The 21,225-nt window shown below is 38.8% G+C and overlaps 2 protein-coding genes across 6 annotated transcripts; both read right to left on the reverse strand.

The window, feature by feature from the left end:
* Positions 1–1,570: 1,570 nt before the first annotated feature.
* On the reverse strand, positions 1,571–9,001 carry LOC122077191 (protein RBL). 2 transcript variants are annotated; one of them, XM_042643044.1, is made up of 6 exons: positions 8,735–9,001; positions 7,971–8,042; positions 7,794–7,892; positions 3,211–4,298; positions 2,859–3,117; positions 1,571–1,909 (listed from the first exon to the last, which is right to left on the reverse strand). In XM_042643044.1, exons 2-6 carry the CDS (start codon positions 7,987–7,989, stop codon positions 1,689–1,691), a joined length of 1,686 nt encoding a protein of 561 aa, XP_042498978.1. In that variant the 5' UTR covers positions 7,990–8,042; positions 8,735–9,001; the 3' UTR covers positions 1,571–1,688. The 2 variants fall into 2 exon arrangements, with proteins under 2 accessions (XP_042498978.1, XP_042498977.1); XM_042643043.1 differs by having other exon boundaries at positions 7,971–8,313.
* A 2,935-nt stretch (positions 9,002–11,936) lies between these two features.
* Positions 11,937–20,276, reverse strand: LOC122076706 (mitochondrial uncoupling protein 3). 4 transcript variants are annotated; one of them, XM_042642169.1, is made up of 4 exons: positions 19,967–20,276; positions 19,696–19,867; positions 19,408–19,494; positions 11,937–13,024 (listed from the first exon to the last, which is right to left on the reverse strand). In XM_042642169.1, exon 4 carries the CDS (start codon positions 13,000–13,002, stop codon positions 12,100–12,102), a length of 903 nt encoding a protein of 300 aa, XP_042498103.1. In that variant the 5' UTR covers positions 13,003–13,024; positions 19,408–19,494; positions 19,696–19,867; positions 19,967–20,276; the 3' UTR covers positions 11,937–12,099. The 4 variants fall into 4 exon arrangements, with proteins under 4 accessions (XP_042498103.1, XP_042498101.1, XP_042498102.1 ...); XM_042642167.1 differs by having other exon boundaries at positions 11,937–13,430; positions 19,696–19,851; positions 19,967–20,275; XM_042642168.1 differs by having other exon boundaries at positions 11,937–13,210; positions 19,967–20,275.
* Between the last annotated feature and the right edge of the window lie 949 nt (positions 20,277–21,225).

The following is a 21,225-nucleotide window of genomic DNA, read 5'->3' on the forward strand; positions in this document are numbered from 1 at the left end:
TTATTTTTATGGATTCAGATCCTCTCTAGCTACTGGGGTGCACAGTGTGGCATCTGACAAGATTCAAACACACACAGAGGCACACACTCAGGTCCTTCCAGTTGTCGGATGCATGCTGGGATGCCCAGCAGCTGGAGAGGATCTGAGTTCTTATTTCACATAACTGCACTTTATGGAAATTCAAGATTAAAATCAAACTAATTTTCAGCAATATAAAGAATTCACATTCAGGGTTATTCAACAACCAAATTTTCATGGCACATAATCGACATTATCTTGAAGCATATCATCCTAATTTCAATGAAGGATACACCTCCACCATTTCAAGCTAGTCACAATAATTCAAAGAATTCATATTTTTCAATAAAATGCATTTTTACCAAAAAAAAGTCGATGTTAATATTGAAAGAGTTGATTGGACATGCAGCGGAAAATACATTTAATCTCCTAACCTCGTAATGTAGGAATCATGCCTCATGTGTGTCTAGGGTATTGCAAAAATATCTTGACTCTCAAAAGAGGATAATAGTCATCTTGAACACTACAAGTGCAATGCCTCCAAGGAAACTTAGTCCTTCCGCATTCCCACAACGCACGGAATGTAGCGAACACTTCAGCCATGATTGCATGAACCACGATGAGATGACCTCCTTGACTCAACACTCCTAAGGTTTATATACTCTTAACTCACTACTCAAGAGATAAGAGAGAAAAACACACTTCAAGTAGGGAAACTAGAGAAACCTGATGTTGGTGGCACCTGTAACAGTGACTTGCTTCTTGGTTTTGATATGGAAAAGTTGAAGAATGTGTTTTGTTAGTGAGGTTTTGGCACCGCTGTCACTAAACCAGGTATAGACTCTTGGAACCGTAGAAAGTAGGGTTGCAGGATGCATATGGGTAACCGTCTGTGACAAGAGGCCATTTTATGGCCAAGCCAAGCTTGGACCATCCCAAACATCACAGGCCCATTTAAAAAATTCCAAATTTCTGTGTAATTTTTCCAGTTTTGTACCAAGTATTCTAAGTGTGCTAAAGTGACCAAGTAATTTAAAAATAGGAGAAAAAAACGCTATCCAATCGTGTGCTCGTGCAACCAGACATAGAGGTGACAAAATGACCAGTGTTCTCTCCCTTCAAATTTATTGGATTAGGAAAAGGTATAATAGGTAAAAATCAGAGTGATTCAACTGAACTAACTGAAACCGATCAACTGAAATAATGATTCGGTGTGTGTTTTAACATTTAGAAACAGCCAAGAGACCAAAACCAACCAGACCAATGGACTGGATTAGTATATAAGACTGACCAGAACAACTGCCTACAATAAAAAAAAAAATTAAAAATTTAAAAAAAAAAAAAAAAAAAAAAACCTAACACAGTTGGTGAGCTGTGGTGCGCAAAAGGCTCACACTCAGCAGGAGGCCTCCTCCGGGCTATTATCTACTTCTCCTTCCTACCTACCTATTAGAAAAAAGAGGACTGGCCAACACTGACAGTAAATACTGAAACCCAGAAAAAAAAAAAAAAAAAAAAAAGGATAAATAACCCCACCCACAGAAAAAGGCGATAAAACCAATATAAATCTCTGTTTACTTTTTATACATGAAATTTTGGTATTAAAATAAAGAACTGTTGGAATCATATATTGAAATTTTGGAAATTAAAATAAGAACTGTTGGAATCATCTATTGGTACTCATCAGTTACATCATCCACAAATTCAGATATATCTGTATCTTGCGCAGCAATAGACTTGTTCTTAACTTTTGATGACTTACTAGAAGCTTTGATCTTTGTAATGGGCCTTCTGACCTTTTCAGCCTGCAACTCCAACCCCTTCTCTGAAGGTTTCCGCTTTCTTTTCATGTGTGCCACACCTGTACCCTCTGCAACAGAATTATCAATTGCTGCAAACGCAAAAAACTATCCATTAACATATGCACAAATTTGAGAAAACATTCAAAATCAGATTGAAAGCAGGAGACATCTAAAAGCTCAGTTGAACAGAAACATTTTCCCTACTGTATTCTGTAAGCATGCAGTCAACATTGAATTTGATTCAAAGTTCCCTCATTGTTTTATAGAACGCTAGTTTGAGACATATGATTAGAAGGATGCCCTCACCACAGGTACACCACCCCACCCCACCCCACCCCATCTCACACCGTGAGATCAGGAGGGGTGGTTGGTTACCAGTACCATACTCAGTACTGAACAAGTAGATAGCACAAGTTTGAATTTGGATCAGCTGCCAGGGGGATAGCCCATGCCAAAATTCAAACTGGATGACCTAAAGCGTCTGATCCTCAGACAAGTTTTCTCCAAAGCAACGGTGATATTTTTCCTATATTTCAATATAACAGTTAATATCTAAGATGCTGTATCTGACATTTCATTCATTTGGTTGACATCAATTAATGGTTGCTCAGAAAAAAATAATAATAGTATGACGCATGAAATGATTAGGGTGTCATTCAAGTGGAGATTTTGTTTTTCCCCCAAAAGAACTCTTCCGCAAAATCCCAATACCTTACCCTGTGAGCCACATGGAGAGATCTTATATGTAGACACATGGCCTAGTTGCTAACTAAACAATTAAAGAGGACAGAACTCTGTGCAACGATAAGATTGCTCCATTGCAACCTGTGGTCACGGGTTCGAGTCAGAAAACAGCCTCTTCTTGAAGCAAGGGTAAGGCTGTGTACATTATGACACTCCCCACACACTGCAGTGGCAAGAGCCTTGTGCACTGGATACACCCTTTTTATTTTTTATTTTTTATTCTTTTTTTGTCGCTAACTGAACAATTAAAATTATTAAATAAATTTGAAAATACAAGCAAAGCCATAACTTTACCTTCTGCTGGACTTGACACGGGCTGCATTGCTTGCCCATTCTGTCCTGCCCCTTCCGAAGGAGGGGATCCACAATGATTGCTATCCACCAACTTTGATGAGCTTCCAACACACTTATCTTGTTGCTCAGCATCTGGACATGGATCTGCTGGCAAGAAACAGAGTTCTTCCTGTGACATATCGGAATCACTGAAAGCTGAATCCTTCTCTACTGTCATGATATCAACTTCATCATCTTCATTAACATCTGATTCTTTCACCTGCAGATAAGCATTTTAAAAATAAAGAAATTTGAAAAAAAAAAAATGAATAACAGAATATAAAGTTTTGAAGGGATAAGTTAGGCCTTTTACTTTTTCAGCTTCTGAAATCAAATCAAATTCATCTTCTCTTTCAACATATTCTTCATTTTCCTCCAGCTCCTTGAAATCTGGGGCAAATGCACTCCAGTTCTCAGTATAATCCTTAGCCCAAATATAAACCAAGCCGGAAAAGGAAACTGAGACCACAATTGGATGCACAGGATGCCACGCCAGATCTGTCAAGGCTTCTTTAGGACCTTCAAGGATCTTTACCAGATGCCCAGCTGTGTCCCATATATAGATCTTGTGCTCTCCTTTGCTAGCAGAAGCACCAACCACCCACTCACCATCACCACTGAAACAGGGTGCTTTCCAATGAATCCTAGTGACTGAATCCTGAAACTCTCTGAAAAGTACTAAGCACTTTGACCCAACTACCTTCAACTTTTCAACACCCTGCAGCTCTTCCATGCTCTTGCATATGTCATCAACAGCACTAGCTCCATCTTTCAGGGGCAGACGATTCTCATAGACCCTGATTGTGCGATCATTTGAATTTGTTAGAAGATACTGCCCATTCCTACTGAAAACAATATTTTTAATCACAGCTGCCCCAGAAATGGGAACAATTCCATGTACTTGGATGTTCTTGTAGTCAATTATGAGTATTTCCCCTTTGGAGTTCCCCACATAAATCAGATCCCCGTACTTGTTAAAGCACGCAGCAGTTGGAGTGAAAGGAGGAGACCCATCTGAAAACTTATTGCGCGATGGAGGGACAGCTCCATTGCCTGCGTCAGAGACTGAAACCGGCAGCACAGTTGTGCTTCCAGTATTCAAGTCAACAATGATGGGAGCAGATGATAGCGGGCATGCCAGGCAGACCGAAGGAGCATGTGAACCTGGATGCAGGCGAGCATGCAGTGTGGTTTGCTGCAGAGTCATTCGAGTAATCTTTTCCCCATTAACAACATCCCAAAGTGTCAAGGACTTGTCAGTAGCTGACACAAGAATGTGCCGCCCATACTTTGACCAACAAACACTTGTAATGGGAGCAATACAGTCTTTGTCTCGAAGTTCCTTCGCTATCCCCCTGGTCTCAAAATCCCAGATCACACAACTTCCATCAGAGCAACCAGCTGTGACAGATGGAGCAAATTAAGAATTAACCAGTCAGCAGCTAAGATTTGAACCGAAATTCTCGACTAAAAATGCACAGAAGTTCCTAGCTATTCAAGTATCATAAACTAAACCTCTGATGAAGGTTGAAAGAAACCAGACAAGAAAAATAATAATATCCATATACTGAAATTAAGACAGATTAAATAGAGCTTAGTTTTTAAATACTGCTCATACATCTTAAATCCATAACAAAAGGGAGCACTCTAAATTCAATTATTACAATTTTTAATCCTACTATGCACCCAAAAAAAAAAATAGTCTTAAATAACAATTAAATAATCAAAATAACACCCAATTCCTACAATCCAAAGACATAAGAGCTAGTCAAATCCAAAGACAATGGCATTAGTGTCAGGAAGACACATGTAACAGCAGTACGACTAATTAATGAATAAAAAGGAAAAGCCAACACAACATAACTGAGCCTTGTCTGAACTAAGATGAAAAGACAACAAAATATAATAATATCAGAGACTTCATTTTCACCTTTAGGGAGGTGGTGTAAGAATTGATTGATTGGGAAATTTCGTGAAGGGATCAGCTATTTCCCTTCTCTTTTTGCTAGTTCCAGGACAAAGATTCGATGTAATTGTATGGAAATATTTTCAAACGAAATGTTACTATAAAAGCAGCAGAAACAGGAGTGGAAATAGCCATGGTGAAGTGCCGTCTAGTAGAGAGGGGAAACCTGGGAAGAAATCATATTAGCAGGGGGGAGATGTAGTTGCACAAGAAGAAGGGGGTGAGAAAAAGATCGCACAATCACTTTGGCCACGCAGGCACCCACAAAAACTTCACTATTTCATTCTTCAAATCTGATTTCTAGTTGCACAGTTACATGGTATTAATAATAAAAGAGACCCAACATAAAAAGGAAACTTACTCTAATTTGGAAACTCTAATTAATTAGGAAACTAAATCCTAAAAGCTATCTCCTACTATTGCATGTTAATCGCAAAATAGAAATAAATAAAATTCCTAAAAGATCCTACTAGCCAAAGGCCCAAATTGGACCCGGTTCACCTCTGCATGGATACGCAAATGGATTTGGATCGGTCCAAGGTAGTGCACCTACATCAATTCCCCCAATGTTGACAAAAACACAACCACGAGTTTTGTAAACCGAGAGAATCAGCTCTACTTGATCGGCATCACTATAGGTAAAGGCTTAATGGAAAAACAGTAAAAATGGAGTTAATAAGAGGATGGCAGAATTGTAATTAAAGGAATTTTAAATGGCTCTTAGGAAATAAAGAGGGTGCAGAACATAAAGGGAAACAAACTCTTAAGGTTTAGTAACGTAAGTGATAGAGAGGGGGTAAACTTGGAAGGACAAGGAAAAAAGATTAAATGGGAAAGAAGAAATGGGGAAGCGCACTATTGGAAATTAACGTCTAAATCACTTATCGTGATTCACTGAGAGAGGTGGAAGACGTGATGAGGGAGGTCTCCTACCTCTAGAGATGGGAGAACAGCGGGAATCCAGGAGCTCCAACGAAAGATCAAGAGACTCGATGATGAGAACTCGACTTCTACTTGAACATGAAACCAGCAGGGTTGATGTCGAAGAGGGTTCTTCACCTAATCTACCTTGGTCGCAGACGAGTGGAATCGATTGCAAATCAGCGAACCGACAGGAGCAACATCCAGTTCGACTCGGAATCAAGAGATCATGTTTGCCAGCGGTGGAGATTCGAACCAGGTATGAGGCTTCTTCTCCTTCTTTTTCTTTTGATGCCTTTCGCTCTCTCTGCTTCTTCACTTTTCTTTTCTTTTCTTTTTGCGGAACCCTAGAAGGTTTGATCGTGTACATAGGTGATGGGGTTGGGTTTTCTGTGAAAACGGAAGGGGGTTAGATTCCGATGGAGTTGATTTGAGAGGGAGGGTGGTTTGGGTTGCTGAGGAAATGTAACAAAGGGGTTTGTGTTTTTTCGATTCGTCTTTTAACGAGGAGTGGAATCAATTGCAAATCAACAAACCGACAGGAGCAACATCCAATTCGACTCAGAATCAAGATACCATGTTCGTCGACAGTGGAGGTTCGAACCAGTTATGAGACTTCTTCTTTTTCTTTCGATGCCTCTCGCTCTCTGTTTCTTCACTTTTCTTTTTTCTCTTCTTTTTGCGGAACCCTAGAAAGGTTTGATCGAGTTCACAAGTGTTGCGGTTAGGTTCTTCTGTGGAAGAGAAAGGTGGTTAGATTCCGGTGGAGTAGATTTGAGAGGAGGGGTTTGGGTTCTGTCGATTCATCTTTTGAAAAAATCTCTTTTTTTTTTCTCAAGCCCACAGAGGAATAGGAATAGGATTAATGGGAAGAGAATGAGAGAGGTTGATGAGGAAGGAGATATGGATCCTTTGGCTTTGATGGAGGAGGGCCGGCTACGAGAAAGGGGAAACCTGGGAAGAAATCAGAGTAGCATGGGAGAAAGGGAATCGCACAAGAAGAAGGGGGGAGAAGACGATTGCACAATCACTTTGGCCATACAGGCACTCACAAAACTTCACTATTTCATTCTTCAAATGTGAATTCTAGTTGCACGATTACATGATATAAATAATAATAGAAACCCAACATGAACAAGAAACCTACTTTAATTTGGAAATTTAAATTGATTATGGAACTAAATCCTTAAAAGGTATCTCCTACAATTGCATGTTAATCCCAAAATAGAAAGAAATAAAATTCCTAAAAAAGATTGTATTAGCCGAATACCCAAATTAGACGTTGCTCATCTCCATCTAGATACCCAAATGGGTTTGGATCGGTCCAAGGTAGTGAGTTGTCTCAAGCCATTCCCTTTTCATAACTGCGGACCTTACAATATCCTTTTCAAGATTGAAAATTGTGAAAGTACCCAAGCCTAGCCTTGTAACTAGAGCAATGTTGCTCCGTATTAACCACCTCCTTCAGTAAACATCACAAAACTAAACTTTGACAAGCGTTCCTAATCCAAGGCCCCCAAACGTAGTAGGTGATTTTCAGGTGTAGCTCTGCAGTACTGGCTTATGCCTATCCTGGACCATGGAGGGCTACAAGGTTTGACAACAGCAAGGATTATATTCGAGTCAAGGACAAAGAGGGTAATCTTCCAATCCAAGTGGTTGTCATTTAGAATGTTAACCTATAAAGACGCAGGCTCAAGCTCAACATCACTCCATTTCTATCTTCCCCTTATAATCAATTTAATCGCCAAAGCTCTGATTTCATCTTAGTTTTGGTGAATTTTCTTTCCTTTACATTCTTTCCATTTTATCCCTAGTTGGAGAAATTGAAAGCAACAGATCAGCAATATTTCTCAGTATCTTTGCATAATTTTCTATAATAACCATTAAGATAGAAATTTAAAAATGACATAAGTAAACAATTATCTACAACTTCCACTTCTATAAAAGTACAGAAAAAATTTACAAGAAAGGTACAGTAGCAGAAAAGCAACAATCAGTGGGATTACCTGCCAGAAGCGTTCCTCGGCGATTAAAGGCAATGCATTTCATAACCCCATGTTGCAGGAATTCCTCAATCACCTCAGGAAAATCCCCTTGCAAGGGGTCTTCAAACAGACAATGGTCAGGTCCCTCAAAAGAAATAAATTGGAGAGAGAGAGAGAGAGAGAGAGAGAGAAGCTCACCAATGATAGGCACATTCATGACCTCTAAATTTGTGAAACTGAAGCTCCTCAGTGAAAACGAGCCATTTAAAACTGCATGGGCTTCAGAAAGTCCTCAGCTTCGCTTGTGAGACAAACCTCCCCCAAAATTTATGATTCTAACTATAGGCTATGTTAGGTTCGGATTATAATTATAAGATTATGGGATTCCAGCCCATTCTAGGATCAGAAATTTTAGATCCATTGCATTTGGAAAGTATAAATTAATTATCTTTTTACTCAAATAGCTTAGAATGAATTTTGTTTAGTTGGCACAAATTCTGAAATACATTCAAAATTAAAAAATTGGAAAATCCCCCATTCCCTGCAACAAGAACAATTCTCGATCAGTTGAAATAAAAATCATCAATATCAATTGACAACCCACGTTGCAGAAATCCATGAGTCAAATGTTAGGAGATTCGGAAAAAATACAGACGCACACGCATACACGTCCACACACACACACACAAGTACGTATGCACGCACACACGCACGCACGCAGAGAGAGAGAGAGAGAGAGAGAGGGACCAATGCCGCAGAAAGACAGAAAAAAGAGCTAGAGAACCCTGCAAATTCGGCGTCTTTAGAATCATAATCTGCCAGATTCGATAGAAAATTTGAAGAAAAGAGAGAGAGAGAGAGAGAGAGAGAGAGAGAGAGAGAGTAACAGCGAGAGAAGAACCCGAGAAAAAGCTACAGAGAGAACGGGGAAGAAAAATATATTGAAGACGGCTAGAACTTACCTGCGAATGCAATCGAAGAAGATGAGATTGCAAGTATGCAGCACAGAGTCGATGCCCTAAGCTCGCGCGCAAGAGAGAGAGAGAAGAGTCGTCCGAGCAGAAAGGTTCCTTATCCGTCGCTCAACCTTTGGACAAACTCGGTAAGCGGCAGTAGTAAACGATCAGCGAACCCAAATTAAAATTTGAAAGGAAAATTCTTAAAATAAGACGAAATTGGGGAGAGAGAGAGAGAGAGAGAAGTCACGGTCAGGGGCCCCTTAGGGCTCGGTGTGAGAGAGAGAGAGAGAGAAGTCACGGTCAGGGGCCCCTTAGGGCTCGGTGTGAGAGAGAGAGAGAGAGAAGTAAGGAGGGATGGGGAATTTACCTCTGTGAGAGTGAGGCCAAGGTCGAAGTGAAGATGAGAATCAGATTTGGGCTGATCTAATGGGCCGGTTTTACTAAACTAGTTGAGAGGTTCTCTGCCTAATAGTGTGGCCCCTGCACCGGCATGAGAAGGCTCTATGTAGGAGCATTAACGGTGGTGAGATTTGTTTACATTCACAAGGTGAGTGTGGTCATTTCACCACGCAGCCATATTAGTTGGATCTCAATATTCTTTTTTTGGTAGAAGGATCTCAATATTCTTGACCATATTGTCAATGTCACCCTTGACTTATGTATTAAGTTTCAATCCAAAGGGAAACGCATCACACCATGCTTCATAATTAAGGGTGCTTCTTGTTGTAATCATAGTGGTGAACTGAAAAGTGTGTTCTTTTATACTTTTGTCCAAAACTACTTTAGTCAATGGTAAGAAAAGATTTCAGAATAATCAGACAGTGACTTATCTTTGTATCCTTATTGAGAGATCATAATCTTCCGAAATAACATTATTCTACACTTGCCTGATTGAATTAAATCCTAATCAGTGTGAAAGATGAAATTTGATGTTTCAAGCTCATCACCGTATATGAATTAATTTTCAATTCAAATGAAGACGTGATTCCCATCAATCAATAGCTAGGATTTTTACTGCTCTAGCAGTTGTTCTGGTCTCTAGTATCCTGACCACTTCCTTCGCTACTCACTCCGCTGCGAGAAATGCTGCTCGTTCCACTGGGTGGATCTACTACTGCTTGCTCCAATTCTGCCCATCCACCCATTCTTGTACGAAAGGCAATCCACGTTTGTGATATCGTACCCATCTCCATCAAATCAACTTATTCCATAATGCTCGCATGAACCGCTTGCAATCCCAATTCAGTGAGGGAATGAAGGGATGGGAACTCTACCAGCCGGGTACGGCGGCCATCGATCAGTGCATTGAGAAAGATAGGACCCAGGATTCCATTTCATTTTTTGGTAAAAATGGGATGGAACATAAGGGAAGTGTGTCCCCGGTTCTATTCCTTTTTTTGTTAAGATGAGACGGCAGTGAGCAATCGGTAGAGGGCTTATTGAAACAAGAAATATGTTATACTTGGTAAAAGATATATGCTATACACCAAGGGGTTAACAGTAAGGTTATAACTTTTTTTTCACCAAATTTTGTTACAATAATATCAAAGACCCCCCCCCCTCCCAACACACACACACTAAATGGGTAAATCTTGGTCAAGACTTAAATATTAAGAATAAATACCTAATACATGGTGTGCGATATGACTATTTTCGCCTTGAAACTATATAGTTGACCCATCCACATTGTATATTATCTGTGCAATCAGTATAATTGCCACAACCACTTAAACTACCAAGGATTGAAGGGTTGTTTCAACAATTCTAACCATATACAGGAGCAACACTGCATTATGTAAATTGGCATTATCAAATTTTCAAGCCAACTAGATTGTGTTGTTTGATAGATCCCATTACCTCGCAATGTGTTTTATCCATAAGATGCAGCTAAATTGTGTTGTTCACTAGATCCTTCAACTCTAATCACTCATCTTCCTCCACTTTCTTCCACTTTTTTTATTTCTTCCTTTAAACCTTGATTGTCCCCTCCTAGGTAAAAATATTCTTCACCTGTTGTTACCATAGAATGAAGTCATTATTCTCATTGAAAGGTTCTATAGAGAAACTTGAACACTTCACCGCCACCTGATTTATCAAATCTTTGTACTATGTGCCATCAATCTTAATGAACCCGACGATCATTGATTTTGCATAAACATGCATGATCTACACCAACAGAGCGAAATCTACCCAATCCACAACATCCATTGGGTTTGCAATGCCAAAAATCTTTGAGATGCTAAACTTCACTTGTGAGTAAGCTCTTCAGGTCTCAGATTACTGAGTTGTGTAAAGGAAACACTCGAGTGTTTGGGATTTTGAGGACCCAAAGGGTCATTAAGGAACCAAAGCTGGGTTATATTGTAATTATAAAGAAACACGTACTTATATTTGAGTGCTCGAGACTTTGAGTGCTTAGAACCATTATTCAACTTCAACTTCAACTTCAACTTCAACTTCAACTTTCAACATCAGGTTGTCTCTGACTTTGATGTAGGACCTAATTTCCCTTTACCCGCGATGAAGGAGAATCCCTTGACCGTGATCATTATGTTAGTGGGATAGGCAACATTATAAGAGGAGTACTTTCGAACTTCATTAGTAAAGGGTCAGAGTAATTATAAGTCAGATCGTGGGTGTTTCCTCCACCACGATGGAGGAAACTTTCTCCTCTGTAAAATAAAATTTTGACTTCTGAGACTGGAAGGAAAACTTTCTCCTTTGTAAAATGAATTTAGACTTCGGATGTGTTTTCTACACTTCAGTTTCTTTGGTCATTTAGACCTAAAGCTCTGTCAATTTAATGGCAGTACATTGTGTATACTTGATTCTAAATGTAAAAATATCAAACGATCAGTGGCATCTTATCATTAATCATGCAGAAAATATTTTTATTTTTATTTCTCCAATGAATATTTCCAGATACTGTTCATGGACCATAGGAGAAACAAATTGGAGAACTGCTCTTAACTGCAAGTCTTCAACAAGAATGAACTAAGCAAATATTTCTTGAACAGATTACATTTCAATAAGTATAGGTGGAAAACTCGTCATTAATAACAAACCGGAATATGATTTTCAATGGTAATACAAGAGCAGAAATGAACATCCAAAGTAAAGATTAGATATAGGAGCAAGAGGCAGAGAATTTTTTTATTTAGAAAAGAACTTTTCATCTACATAAAAACAGTAAGTTCTCATGATGGATTTGAATGAAACTTGGAGTTATTTATTAGTTTGTAACAATGATTGAAGAAATGACAGTGATTATAAAGTCTTAAATGAAATGAGCAGACTGGATTGAATCAGTCAGCAATGGCATTTCGAATGATATTTAACTTCTAGCAGATGTATAGAAAAAAACTCTATCAAAAAGAAGAAAGCCCCGCCATGTACCTGAACTTCTCATAAGAAACCCAAAAAACAAACTGCCAAGGACCAAGCCTTGCCCATGTGGGAAAGAACCCTTTCCACAACGCACGTAAACCTTCAATTCTCACTGTCTTCACCAAACAATCATAGGAGCTCTTATATATGATCTTAGCTTCCTTAGTCGAAACTTGGTTCATCATTCTTGTCTTCACAACATCTGCAGGACAGCTCAAAGCAGTAGCTGAAAGACCTGACATGATAGAAGCTAAGGAGTGAGCATAAACACCATCCTCGCAAATCTGATTCTGGATTATAAAACGCTTCGCATGATCGTAGCAGGCCAACTCCCCCATGTTGACTAAGAATGCTCTCTGCACATTTGGAAGAACCCCTCTCCAAAGCCCCCCAATACCTTCTGTGTGAACAATCTTGTTTATGGCATCAAATGGACCAGTGTACCTTGGTTGCAGACCCAGCCTCACCAGCAGACCATCTGCTTGCATTCTGACCTTTACAAGGTCAGCAGGACTAGCCACAACCTGAGCAATCATGCCAGAGAGACCTCCGATGAAGGCCTTGCCAACGAGGGAAAAAGAAACACTTGGGAAGGCCTCTCTTAAGTGTTCATACCCAACAATTCGGATTGGTGTATAGAAGAGATGTCGAAGGATTGCAGGGGAGAGGCCCTTATAGAGACCCAGCATGCCTTCTCTCTGAACTATCTCAAATGCCACTTGGAATGCATTAGTTGGCCTAGTTGAAGAAAGTGATTCACCATGAAGCTGGAGCCTCGTCTTTGTGATATCTATGGGGAAGGTAGTCGTCTCAGCAACCATAGCGGACAGTGAAGTTAGAAAGATCTTTGTGGGGGTATTCTCCTTCTCTTTGCTTCTCTCCATGGAGAATGAGGAGAGAGAGAAGCTATAAGTTGCAGAATGAGCAAACAATAATGAGCACACGTGGTGCATGAGAGAGACATTTAACACCAGTTAAGGGAGAAAGAAGTGATATAAGGTGGGATCTTTGTATTCAAATATACCATCTCTGAATCTAAAAACTTGTTGCCTGATAGTGGGACCCTTCTGGTGCTGGCATAAAAAACTGAAACTGGAAACACAGTTGTGCACCCAGCATTCAAGATAACAATAACGGGAGCAAACAATATTTGATAAAATAGTCAGACTCAAGGAATGCAGGAATCCGGATGAAGACAAGCATGATTTGTAGTTTCCCACAAAGTCACACAAGGAATCTTCTCACCATTGATAACATCTTAAAGCGGCAACGACTTGTCAATGTGGTGACCATACTTTTGAAATTAAGACATCTAATAAAAGCTTAAAGTCAAATACTGCTCACCCATTTTAAATCATTAACAAAAGGAAATATTTTAAAATAAAAAAGGAACAACTTAATTTTCAATAAAGCTAACTTGCACTGATGTACAGAAGATTCATTTATAATCACAAATTCACAATTAAAATAAGCCTGCTAACAGTATGATTATGATGGTTTCTATTCATAATCTAACCAAAAAAATAAAATATTTAATTATATATTGACTTAAAAAACAAAAATGAAGAGTACGAGCAAAGTCGGGATAATTTCAAACTAATATGTATTCTGAACCAGTCTTCAGCTACTAATGTCTTTCCATGTCTCTTTCTTTTTTTATGATGATTCATTTGTAGCCGCAGTGCAAATAGTAAAATCTACAATACTGCTGGAGAAGAGATATTTCTTTACCCAAGAAAGAAAAGCAAAATCAGAGTTAGTATAAATTGAAAATTGGAGCCTGCCACTGGTTTCCTAACTCAACTAACTCTTATCCCAACAAAATGTGGTCTCCCTACATGTTTCACCATTCAAGTCTATTTGGAGCAATACTCTTTTACAATCCTAAGCTATACAAGTTTTTTATCACCACTTATCAAAGTAATTTTAGGCATAGCCCTTGTTCTTTTAGCTCTTCTGGTTAATCATATCATTCTTTTTTTGGTGGTATAAATCATATCACTCCCTATTTAGGTGCATCTAGAGTTATCGTTTCATGTCCATAAAACAATAACTACTCGGCCTTATCCCAACTAGATGGGGTCGGCTACAGCCTACATGGATCCTTGCCCTCCAATCAGCTCTATTCGAGGTCATACTTAATACTAGGCCTAAGCTATGCATGTCCTTCCTCACCACTTCTCCTAGATTCATCGGAGGTCTGACCCTGGCTCCTATAGTTTCTTCAATCTAAATCAAATCACTCCTTCATACTGAAGCATCACAAAGGCCTCCATTGAACATGGTCATACCACCTCAAACGACTTTCTCTCGTAGTTTATCATGTATCAGAGTTACTCCCAGATCAGCTCCAATATGATCATTCCTTAGTTTATCCTTCCTAGTTTTGCCACACATCCATCTCAACACCCTTATCTCCACCACACTGAGTTTATCTACATGATGCTTCTTAACTGCCCAACATTCCGTAACATATTTCATAGCCAGTCGTATGACTGTCCAATAAATGTTAACTAATGTTACCCTGAGTTTTTATCTACATGATGCTATAATGAGTTTGTCAACATGATACTTCTTATCTACATCTTATTTTCTCTTCTTCTCAATCAATATCATCTCTCTTTTATCTTTGTTCAACCTTTTCTTCCGTATCAAATATGGTTTTCTTCACTTTATAATTCTGTTTTATCTCTTCCTCCTTTTGTCTCTGTTTTGGATCTAATCTGTGCAGGTAAAACAACATAAGAGTACGTTCAGCACTTCACAACAGATTCAATATTCAAGTTGACAGGTCAAAGGTATCTTTGTTTCATGTTTATAATATGATCTTATCTCTAGATTAGAGCCATTTAGAGTTCTTTAGAACTTAAAAGAGTTAATCCTATTGGAATTAATTTCTTTAGTTCTGACCTATTCTACTCAATATCCATGCAGATTATTTCTTGTCTTTTCAGTTTTTATTTTCAGTTATACAACTGTTGTTGGTTGGATTTTTTATATGATTCTGGACCATCAGAAAAGTATACAGCCACAACCTCAGTTGTTGCCGCATGATGCTTTCAGTCTGACCCATAGCCTGACCCTAAACCCCTTACTCTACTTATGGACCTACCAGCACCTCCATAACCATCCTCAATTAGATGTCGAACCAACCAAATCACCTTTTCCTACGATTCCTTCCATCTGCAAAGTACTGGATCAGCCACCACTGGATTCACCACCATCAAGGCCTCTCACTGAAATAAACCAAACCAATGGCGTTTTCTAGGATTAACATCTTATTGTTAATACCTGTTGAGGCATTGGATTTGATAGAATGTTTTTGGTGATTACTAACTTATGTTTGTGTGTGAAGAAAAAACTCACAAGGCAATTGGGATCCTCAAGCATCAAGGATTTATTAGAAAGAAAGCTCAAGCAATGGATGGAGTTGTCCAGCAAGCACCTCAATGTAAGATCCAAGTCAAGCTCAATGGACTAAATACATGAAGGGCTGAAGCATTCAATTGAAGACCAAGTTTCAAGGAACCCTTTGCATGTTTTAAATGGTTCAAACTATTCCAACTGGCTGCGAAGAGTACATTTCTAAATGGATTCATTTCTGAGCAAGTGTATGCAGAGAAACCATTGGGATTTATGGAACCTAGCCTTCCAAGACCATGTCTACAAGCTTGTTAAAGTTTTGTATGGATTGCAACAAGCTCCTAGAGTTTGATATCAAAGTGATGGGGACATCAAGGTGTACAGTCGAAAGAAGAAGAAGACTCAACCAGATCCATCTTTGTGGTTGGAGGATTATACAAGAAAGAAAAAGGAAAGAGAAGAAACAAGAAAAAAGAAGGAAAGAGAGGAGTCGAACCAGCCTTCTAGCGCTGGGTTCGACCCCCCTTGTCCTCCCATTCAGCAGATCTTGTGGACCCCACCAAAACTTATTTGATTATAGTACTTTGCTTTAATTCTAGTGTTATTTGATTGTTTTACATAATTAGGAAACTAGGACTTCTTTCTATTGGTCTATTAGGTAGTTTTTTATTTCAAGCAATTGAGTTTCTAAATATCTTTTTTTTATTTTTGGAAGTTTATTCTATTTAAGTGTAAGGCCATTGGCCATTGTTTGGGAATCAATGAATGTGAATTGAAAAACAGCCAAGGAGCAAAGCCCCCACCCCTCTCACGATTCTCTCTCTCTTTCAATCTCGTCTTTCTCACTCTCTTTCTCGCCTTTTTCTCTCGCCTCCCTCTCTCTCTTCCAATTCCCTTTTACTGCTACTGTTTACTGTCTACCGTTGTTGAATGTTCTCTGCTGCTGCTGTTGTTTACTGTCTACTACTGTTGGATGCTCTCTGCTGCTGCTGTTAATCTCTGTTGATGCTGTTGTTATTCTTTGTTACTACCGCTGCACTATTGCAATCTCTGTTTGCAACAACTGAAGGCCATACTACGTGGATAGATCATCACCTGGGCTGCTGCTGATCTCCTTTCAATGAACGGATTACTGCTGGCTGTACCTGCTGTCCATGAGTTGCTGAGAGCCCCAACATCATTCACCAAGCTACATCGACAATACTAAGGATCTCTATACAACCGGCTGGACTTTTCTTCATCAACCAAAAGTGGACTGCATCTCTTTATTTTGGAGGACCTTGGTCTCTTCTTTTCTCCTCAGACTAGGACAGCAGCAAGGTAAATCATTAAACTAAACCCTCACCACCTCCATTAATCCCTATTATATGTTGCAGCCCATTAACATTGAAACCAGCCTTAACCCTTTGTTTATGTTTATTTTTACCCATTGTTTTAAGACGTTTCGTCACTATTATATTTCCAAAACCCTTGTTGATTTTCTATTTTAGTTAGCTGCTAGAGGACATTGATTGTTTGCATATCTAATTTGGGTGTCTAGATTGATTTGTGCTGAACCTAACATTCGTATGACGTTTGTTCCCTTTCCCATGTCCCCACTTGAAGCTTAAGTAAGAGTTCATGTGTTTCTCCGCCTAGATTATTATTGTTTTTTGCTACTTTGTTTATTAGTCTCATTTTATTTTGCATGCTTAATCTTGTTTGTTGAGTTTCTTTTTTGTCCTATCTACCCAAGTCCTTTGAGTTAACCCTACCTAGTTAGTTAATCTTGTAGGAGACCTAGTCACCTAGGAACCCCCTACATCACAATGGCTTAGCAAGTTCCTAATTGAAAAGAGATTTTCCAATAGGGAAGGTAGACACCACTCTTTAATATGACTTAATGGGAAGGGCATGCTTACCATGAAAATTAATAAAGATGATATCATCTCCTAATGAAAAAATGCATCTAGATTTTAATCTTCACGAAACAAGCCAAGGACACAAAAGAGCTACTCAAAAGGTTTGGAATGGATGAGGTAAAAACTAAAAGCACTCCAATGAGTACATCTAAATAAGACAAAGATAGGCATACTCCTATATGTCATAAAATGTATAGAGGTATGATAGTAAGTCTGCTTTATCTTAAGGCTAATAGACCTGATATCTTACTTAGTGTAGCCATTTGAGTTAGATTTCAATCAGCCCCAAAGGATTCACACCTTAAGGCTGTTCAACTGATCTTTAAGTATTTAAAAGGCACAATTGACCTTGGTTTATGGCATAGTTGTCAAGGCGTCACCAAGGAAACGTCTTGGCATCTAGGAGCCTTGACAACTATGGTCACCTAGCGGGCACCTTGTTGGTGTCGCCTTGCATCCAAGCCCCCTCCAATGCCTTGGATCACCTAGACGCTATGACAACTATGGCTTGTACTATCCCAAAGATAATACATTCAATTCTTAAGAAATTGTCTTGTCTAATGGAGTAGTAGAAAGAAAAATTAGGTAACATTATCTACACCTAAAGCTGAGTGCATGGCAACTGGAAGCTGTTGTGCTCAAGTCCTATGGATGATGCAAACTTTAGAGGACTTTGGTCATAGATTTCAAGATGTACCTATATTATTTGATAAAATGAGAACAATTATCCTAAGAACCCCATATAGCACTTGAGAACTGAGCACATAGAAAACAGACATCACTTCATAAGAGATCATATTCAAATGGTGATGTTATGATTCAGTTTGTTAGAACTGAGGATCAACTTGCTGATTTATTATTAAGCTTCTAAAAGAGTAACCTTTTACTCAATTAGGAGAAAACTCGGTATTGGGACCTCTCGCAACTAAGTTCTTGATTCCCCCATGTCTTCTACACTATTATCCTTTCATGTCATTTGTCATTTTTTGCTTTCCTGTTAAGTAGTTCTAATCTGTTATTGTGTGCGCTTATTTTGTGTATAGTTACATACTAAAGTTAGGAAGTGTTTTTGTTTTTTCTGCTCTGTTCTGTTCCATTCTAGAGAGGACAGACATCTACGAGAAAGGGCAAAATTTATGGATGTCTGTCCACCACAAAATGTGCCTTATATCACTGGGTTTTTTTTTTTTTTTTTTTTTGGGGGGGGGGGGGGCGGGGGTTGGGGGGGTGGGGTTGTGGGGGGGATTATTTTATCTTGTCTCTAGGAACCAATGCAAAATATGAACAGGTATACTACACTTTATAATAGCTATAAAGCAGTAGCAAAACTTAATCCAGAACCAAGGCATTGCTTTATATTAACTCAAAGAAAAATACATTAAACCACAAGGTTCCCAACATCCATAGCCATTCATATAGATTTTGACCAGTTTAAGAGCTGGAAATTTAATTAAAAGCACACACACACACACACACACACAGAAAGTCCTATTGGCTACCACTACTTTGGCTCCATCCAGTTGCAAGCAAAGGGAAATGAAGGGAATTGAAATGAAATGGAAACTTTTGTAACCACAATCATGTAAGAACTTAAACCTTACCAAATTTGGTAATTAAACTATGCAAGTGGATTATTATAACCAAATAGATCATCTTATTTCAAGATAACGAATTTAAATGCCTTTGTTACTGAATTGCAACCTCAGATAAAACTCAATCTCTCTAACAGCAGTTCAGAAAGTATAAGGCAGACCTGTGCAATACCTTGGACACATGATGGATCAGTTTTACCACATCTAGAAAACAATGCCAGCTTACAAGTTCTAGGGTCCCACACCAGACCAAAATAAGAAAAAGCCAATTTTGGGGGGCTTGAACTAACACATGACCCATTGAAATGCAAACTGGAATTTTCTTTCACAATACTTAAAACTTTCATGCTTCAAATAACACATACTGCACTAATATGAAGAAAAAGAAAGAGATCGCAGACAAGTAAAATAACATGGTTTGACAGAAATTCACCAGAAGCAAAAGCAGCAGCACTGTTATAAGGTTAAAGCAGACTTAGTATGCACTAGTCCAAGAGGCTCCTGTCGATTGTTTGTAGCCCTGAAACAGTAAAATATGAAACTTTCACTAATTGCCAGCATAAACTGATGTTTTTCTTTGATCAAATATTCAATTTATTGGGCCATCGAACATGATGGCAGGGTATCCATCTACACAAGTACGCACCCATTGCAAAAAAAAGCAAACCAAAACTGAGCTCAGTAAAAACAAATTTGATACTGTCACATGTACAAATCATACCTATCTACCCAGATTTTGCAAGCAAATCGACCTTCTTGAGAATGAGATATTCCCCCTGGTCACACAAAATCCTGTTATCCTTATGAGATGAGACCATCGCCAAGGAACTTGACCTTCTCATTTGATAAGAAAAGCTATATCTCCCTCAATGATTAGCTGTGTCCATGATGGGCTGCGAAAATTCAGATTTTGTCATAATATAGACCACAAATGAAGTCTGAGGAAGCAAGGGGGAGAGAGAGAGAGAGAGAGAGAAAGGGGAAGGCCTTACCTCACTACCTGAGACCTGAGTCGCTAGAGATTGTCTTCGATGGACGGCTGGAGTTGCGGTCTAGAACACTGGGATGCGAGAGAGAGCTAGACTTGAGATGCAGCAGAGATTGGACTATTGGAGAATGACGAGTCTCGAATGAACTCTTGAACTCCTAACAGGTAAAGTTAAACCTTTGAGAGTTGGTTTCTTGAACTCGGCGAGGAGGAAGACGAGTTATAGCTTTGGACATTGTGGCCATTGGCCCAACATCATAAGGCCTTGTTTGTTCAGAAGGATTTTGTTAGAGTGCTTTCACACTGGATTTTAGATTGTTTTGGATTTGTGGTAGGAAATGGAGGCATAAAAAGCTTTTGCGGTGAAGCAGTACGTGACAGTGAGGATCCAACGGCTGGAGTGTAAGAACCATTGGATCCTCACTACCACTCATTGCAGAGAATTTGAACCTGAAATGGAGTACACAATCAAAAAGTTATCAGATTTTACTGTTGTCCTACATGTGGCAGATGTTTTCTGCCACTCCACCCTCTCATCTATCACCATTCACCGTTCACCATTCACAAAGTCCCACCGACTTGGTGGGACCATACGCATAGATGATTGATGGTGATTTAGGGTGTGACACATAGGCTTTCATCCCCTTCCAATGGTTGTGTGCATAACCATGCACCAAAACCTTTTGCCATAGAATTATTTGCTTAAAATTTTAATTTTCAATTAATAAATAAATTATTTATTTATAAATTGCATCCATATAAGATTATAACTTATTAAAACATCTTTAAGAGATAAAATTATTTATAAATTGCATCCATATAAGATTATAACTTAAAACATCTTTAAGAGATAAAAATTATTGCAATTAGTCTTTCCACTTAATAATATTTCGTGACAGATTTAACGAGCATGGATTTAATCACCGTCAAAACTCTAATATGTTGGAACAACTAATTAAGATAATCTCAACTATTGATTGGACGTGCAAATTTACACTTTCAAATATAATTAAAAGGAACAAGGATTTTGTCTGGGAGTGTGGCACCTGCGTCTAGACATAGGATGAGGCGAAATGATTGCCTTACCCCCCATGAAAACTGAAAATCCTATCCATATTCATGCTTCCACATACACTCCTATTGACTATTGCGCTGATGTAAGAGCCATGCTCCCAAACATAAAACTCTTCCAAATAATTAAATTCATTCATAAACTATTTACAGATATTTACAAAATTGCCATCGAACTTGGAATTTAGATCT

The sequence above is a fragment of the Macadamia integrifolia genome, chromosome 4 (assembly GCF_013358625.1).
Source record: "Macadamia integrifolia cultivar HAES 741 chromosome 4, SCU_Mint_v3, whole genome shotgun sequence".
NCBI lineage: Eukaryota > Viridiplantae > Streptophyta > Magnoliopsida > Proteales > Proteaceae > Macadamia > Macadamia integrifolia.

Coding starts and splice junctions, on each gene's coding strand:
- LOC122077191 (XM_042643044.1), bottom strand. Junction 4,299..7,793: donor CCGAGGAACGCTTCTGGCAG/GTAATCCCACTG, acceptor CATCTGTCACAG/CTGGTTGCTCTGATGGAAGT. Junction 3,118..3,210: donor TGATTTCAGAAGCTGAAAAA/GTAAAAGGCCTA, acceptor GCTTATCTGCAG/GTGAAAGAATCAGATGTTAA.
- LOC122076706 (XM_042642167.1), bottom strand. CDS start 13,071: ATGCACCACGTGTGCTCATTATTGTTTGCTCATTCTGCAACTTATAGC.